At 44.1% G+C, this 6,047-nt stretch overlaps 1 protein-coding gene across 1 annotated transcript; it reads left to right on the forward strand.

Moving 5' to 3' along the window:
• The first annotated feature begins 460 nt into the window (after positions 1–460).
• Positions 461–2,259, forward strand: LOC144488162 (actin-like). The gene has a single exon (XM_078206191.1). It carries the CDS (start codon positions 1,008–1,010, stop codon positions 2,127–2,129), a length of 1,122 nt encoding a protein of 373 aa, XP_078062317.1. The 5' UTR covers positions 461–1,007; the 3' UTR covers positions 2,130–2,259.
• The last annotated feature ends 3,788 nt before the right edge of the window (positions 2,260–6,047 follow it).

Raw genomic sequence — 6,047 nt, forward strand, 5'->3', positions numbered from 1 at the left:
TATGTGGCAGTGTCATGTTTGTGCCATGGTGTCCGTAAAGCTCCTGTGAAGCAAGTTTTAGTTAAAAGTACATCCAAAGATACAGTCCTTGTTACTGGATTAAAGGATTTCCTTATGAACATTTTTTTTACAAACACAGAGCAGAGGAAATTGTTAATTGTCTTGATCCTACAGGTGGCACCTCACTGGGTCTATGGGCTTATTTATAATTGGGAGTCCCTTTGTGCAATAGAGACAAGCCCCTTACATGTTAGGAGACTCACTGATGGACACACCAGCCAAACTATTTATTTTTTCTTACCAAAATATTCCAACTGAGGAGGTCAAAACACCAAATTCCATTAATAGTGTAATAATAGAATAAAGCTCACAATAATATTGTATAATACTTACCTCGTTAAAAAAAATCCAGTTTGATAAGTGACAGCTTTATTAACATGAAACATTCATGATACTTGATGTAGGTGTTCGATTTGGGACAGAAATCCATAGGTTCAGATGTATTATGAAGTTTTCTGAATTTTTAATAAATCTATGGTTGTATAAGCAACAAAAATCCAGAGTGGTTCAAGCTGCTTTTTAGGGTGTGTATATTGTGGGCTTTCTTGACAGCCGAGAGCAACCTCAGATCAACTTGTTGAAGTGAATGTTGCTGAAATGAGTGGTTGTCCAGAGTGACAGGGAGGGTGCTTGTTGAAGTGAGTGTTGTTGAAGTGAGTGGTTGTCCAGAGGTTGCTAGCTGACGTGACCTTGATCACTGATGATTATTTCCTCATAATTCTTCCAAAGATTGTCACAATTGAGTGGGCGAGACCTCACAGAAATGTTAAAACCTGGCCTGGCAAGTGTGGGGGCTTCATTGGCGTTTGAGCGGCGTTATTGCAAGCACACCTTTAGTGGGTGGGTGCAGTTTGTTGTTTAAGTGTGTGTGTTCGGTGCCATTGTTTTCCCCTCTTCTTCGATCCCCCCCTTTCATTTTCCCCCTGGTTTTGGGGGTGCTCGCAAGGATGGTGGACTTCCAGCCCGCCATCGTGATCGACAACGGCTCGGGCCTGGTGAAGTCCGGCATTTCGGGGGACAAGGAGCCGCGCTCCATCTTCACCAACGTGATCGGCAAGCCGCGGCAAAAGGCGCTGATCATCGGCGCCGGCCAGAAGGACTTCTACATCGGCGAGGAGGCGCAGGCCAAGCGCGGGGTGCTGACCATCAAGTACCCGGTGGAGCACGGCATCGTCACCTCGTGGGACGACATGGACAAGATCTGGCGCTACGTCTACGACAACGACCTGAAGATCAAGTCGAACGAGCGGCCGGCGCTGCTGACCGAGGCGCCGCTCAACCCGCTGGCCAACCGCGAGAAGATGTGCCAGATCCTCTTCGAGGGCTTCGAGCTGCCCGCCATGTACGTGGCCATCCAGGCCGTGCTGGCCCTCTACGCCTCGGGCCGCACCACCGGCTGCGTGATGGACAGCGGCGACGGCGTCACCCACACGGTGCCCATCTACGAGGGCTACTGCCTGCCGCACGCCGTGCTGCGCCTGGAGCTGGGCGGCCGCGACCTCACCGAGTACCTGGTGCGCATCCTGACCGAGAGCGGCGTCTCGTTCGTCAGCACGGCCGAGAAGGAGATCGTGCGCGACATCAAGGAGAAGCTGTGCTACGTGGCCGTCGAGCTGCAGGCCGAGATGTGCAAGAAGCCGTGCGACGTGGAGAAGGACTACAAGCTGCCCGACGGCCAGATCATCAAGATCCAGAACCAGCGCTTCCGCTGCCCCGAGACCCTCTTCGTGCCCGCCAACATCGGCATCGAGGCGCCGGGCATCGACAAGCTGTGCTTCAACACCATCATGAAGTGCGACATCGACCTCCGCCGCGACCTGTACGCCAACGTCATCCTGGCAGGCGGCTCCAGCCTCTTCCCCGGCATCGACGAACGCATGCTGAAGGAGATGACCAAGATGGTGCCCACCGGCACCCCGGTCAAGGTGTGCGCCCCGGCCGAGAGGAAGTACTCGGTGTGGATGGGCGGCTCCATCCTCTCCTCCCTCTCCGCCTTCCAGCAGATGTGGGTGCTGGCCTCCGAGTACAAGGAGGTGGGCGCCAACATCGTCCACAGAAAGTGTTTCTAGAAACGAAATAAACAACTGTCTTCTTCTCCTCCTTCAAAAGAAAAAAAATACAACCCCTTTTTACAGGAAAAAAAATCCAAAACGACTGTATTTTTAAAAAAGAAAAAAAATGCTGACAAAAATAAAGTGCGGAATGGAAGTGACTAACTTAACCGTTTTATTGTTTTTTTTTTCTCCTCTCCCCTTCCCAGCTCCCCCATTTATTTTAATTTTTAAATGATAGATTTTGAAAAAAATGTAAGAGGAGCTTCCTGCAACAGAAAAAAAATCAAAACCTACGATTTTACTGACAAGATAAAAAGTGGCGCGGAATTGTAGTGACTAACTGAACGGTATTTTTTTTCTCCCCCCCCCCCCCCAGCTCCCCTTAGTTTTTAAATGATAGATTTTGAAAAAGAAGTGAAAGAGGAGGTTTCTGAAATGAGATAAAAATCAAGAACTGTACTTTTAAAAAATACTGACAAAATAAAAAGTGGCGCGGAATGAAGTGATTAACTGAAGGTTTTATTGTTTTTTTCTCCTTGCCGCCCCCCTCCAATATCCCTCATCTATTTTAATTTTTAAATGATTTTGAAAACAAAAAGTGAAAGAGGAGCTTCCTGCAACAGAAAATAAAAATCAAAACTGACGATTTTACTGACAAAATAAAAAGTGGTGCGGAATGGAAGTGACCAACTTAACGGTTTTGTTCTTTTCTCCTTTCCCCCAAAGCTCTTCTTATTTTTTAAATGATAGATTTTGAGAAATAACTGAAAGAGGAGGTTCCTGACACGAGATTTTTAAAAATCCGAACTACTGTATTTTTAAAAAAGAAAAAAATTACTGACAAAGAAGTGGTGCGGAATGGAAGTGACTAACTGAAGGTTTTATTTGTTTCCCCCCCCATCTCCCCAATTTATTTGAATTTTTAAATGATAGATTTTAAGAACTGAAAGAGGAGGTTCCTGAAACGAGATAAAAATCAAACCCGACTTTTAAAAAGGAAAAAAATACTGACAAAATGAAAATTGGCGCGGAATTGAAGTGACTAACTTAACGGTTTTATTTGTTTTTTTCTCCTCCTCCCAAACCTCCCCTTAGTTTTTAAATGATAGATTTTGAAAAAAAATGAGGAGGTTCCTTAAGCGAGATAAAAATCAAAACCGACTATTTTACTGACAAAGTAATAAATGGTGCGGAATGGAAGTGACTAACTTAACGGTTTTATTGGGTTTTTTTTCTCCTCCTCCTCCCCCCCCCCCCCCCCCAGCTCCCGTTAGTTTTTAAATGATAGATTTTGGAGGGGAAATTGAAAGAAGAGGTTCCTGAAACGAGAATAAAATCAAAACGATTATTATCTTTAAAAATACCGACTAAATAAAAAGTGGTGCAGGATGGAAGTGACAAACTTAACGGTTTTATTGGGCCATCTGCACTCAAAACGTCAGTTCTTTCCTCTGCTTACAGATTCTGCCAGACCTGCTGAGATTTTCCAGCATTTTTTCTTTTGGTTTCAGATTCCAGCATCCGCAGTAATTTGCTTTTATTTAACGGTTTTATTGTTTTTTTTCCTTCTCCACTACAGCTCCCCTCAGTTGTTAAATGATTGAGAAAAAAGTGAAAGCATTTCCACTGGGCTGTTGGTGTACACTGTAGAAATCACATCTTACAAATCAAAGAGAAAAAAACATAATCAATTGTATTTTAAAAATGAAAAAAAATTCTTACAATCGAAAGTGTTGTGGAATGGAAGTGACACACTGACCGTTTTATTGTCTTTTTTTTCTCCCCCCCCCCACCTCCCCCACAAAACTCCACTTAGTTTTTAAATGATAGATTTTGAAAAAAAAGTGAAAGCATCTCAATTGGGCTTTTTTTTATTGGTGTACCCTTCAGTACTTTATTTCCAAACAGAAAAGCCAATACAAATTAAGTCCAATTATGGTCCCCACATGAGGGACAAACAAGATCCAAGCCGATAAGACAAGACTTTGCATCCGATTTTGGGTTCAATCAAACAAGATCTGAGCTGATAGGATTGCATCCCATCCTGGGCTTGATCTGATGCTTCATCTTAGCCAAAAGTCTGAAATGGCAGCACAGTGGTTAGCACTGCTGCTTCGCAGAGCTAGGGACCTGGGTTCAATTACTGGCTTGGGTCACTGTGTGGAGTTTGCATGTTCTCCCTGTGCATGGGTTTCCTCCCACAGTCCAAAAGATGTGCTGGTTAAGTGTATTGGCCATGCTAAATTCTCCCTCAGTGTATTTGAACAGGCACCAGAGTGTGGTGATAGGGAATTTTCACAATAACTTCACTGCAGTGTTAATGGAAGCCTACTTGTATCTAATAAATAAACTTCTTTCTTTAAAAATTGCATCAGATAAAGCCTCGGTTTAACCTCATTGACTACCCTGATCCTTTACCCTATGTTAGGGAAACCATGATTGCAGGCACCAGCCTACCCCCAGTGCAATGGGCTAGCCTCTTCCCCTGCCTGATCACTGACTCTCTCCTGCCGCATCTCAACTGCGCTGTTGATACACCTTAACAAATCACATCATAAATGAAAGAGGAAGTTCCCGAATCTCTCATTCTCCCCTGGTCTCACATGCTGCCAAGAGCTGTCCAGTGCGCCCTGCTTCTGTTTTCATAAAATGACGCCCAAAACCTCAAAGAATCACACTCCTATCATCAAAGCTTTTTATGTGATACCAGTTACTCTTGCAGTTAGAACATGCAGAAGGGCCAGCAAGTATTGTTTTTTTTTGCTTTTATTTCCTCCCTCAGATTTGGGGCAGAACAGTTGGCAATGTTTGGCAGCCTGAGATGTGACATTTTCAGTTTCTGTGGCACATCAGATAGTGGTTGTGCAGCCTAAACTCTGTTTTCCCTCTGATTATACAGCAGAACGACACCATTGGAACCATACTGCTTGTACCAGCTCTTCAAAAATGCTATCTAATGAGTCCTACCCTAACCTCCCCTATCTTAGCCCCATATAGCCCCACATTTCTTTTCCTTTGCAATATATATCCACTCACTATTTGAAGATTACTATTGAATCTGCTTGCATCACCCTTCCCGGCATTGCATTCAGATCATTACAACTTGCTGAGTAAACAAAAATTTTCTCATTTCTTTTTTTAATTAATTATTTTAAATCTGGCTGCCAACCTTCCTGAATTTGGAACAGGAGCTCCATACTTATTCTATTTTCAGAAGGCCTTTGACAAGGTGCCGCATAGGAGACTGTTAAATAAGTTAAGAGCCCATGGTGTTAAGGGTAAGATCCTGGCATGGATAGAGGATTAGCTGACTGGCAGAAGGCAGAGAGTAGGGATAAAGGCTTTTTTTTCAGGATGGCAGCCGGTGATTGGTGGTGTCGGTGCTGGGATCACAACTTTTCACAATATACATTAACGATTTGGAAGAAGGAACTGAAGGCATTGTTGCTAAATTTACAGATGATACAAAGATATGTAGAGGGACAGATAGTATTGAGGAAGCAGAGGTGCTGCATAAGGACTTGGACAGGTTAGGAGAGTGGGCAAAGAAGTGGCAGATGGAATACAACATGGAAAAGTTTGAGGTTATGCACTTTGGAAGGAGGAATGGAGGCATAGACTATTTTCTAAATGGGGAAATGCTTAGAAATCAGAAGCACAAAAGGACTTGGGAGTCCATGTTCAAGATTCGCTTAAGGTTAATGTGCAGGTTCAGTCAGCTGTTAGGAAGGCAAATGCAATGTTAGCATTCATGTCAAAAGGGCTAGAATACAAGAGCAGGGATGTTCTTCTGAGGCTGTGTAAAGTTCTGGTCACACCTCAGTTGGAGTATTGTGAGCAGTTTTGGGCCCCATATCTAAGGGAGGATATGCTGGCCTTGGAAAGGGTCCAGAGGAGGTTCAAAAGAATGATCCCTGGAATGAAGTTCTTGTT

The sequence above is a fragment of the Mustelus asterias genome, chromosome 3, assembly GCF_964213995.1.
Source record: "Mustelus asterias chromosome 3, sMusAst1.hap1.1, whole genome shotgun sequence".
In the NCBI taxonomy this organism is placed as follows: domain Eukaryota; kingdom Metazoa; phylum Chordata; class Chondrichthyes; order Carcharhiniformes; family Triakidae; genus Mustelus; species Mustelus asterias.

Excerpts from the sequence above, each read along its gene's own strand:
- LOC144488162 (XM_078206191.1), top strand. The coding sequence starts at position 1,008 with ATGGTGGACTTCCAGCCCGCCATCGTGATCGACAACGGCTCGGGCCTG.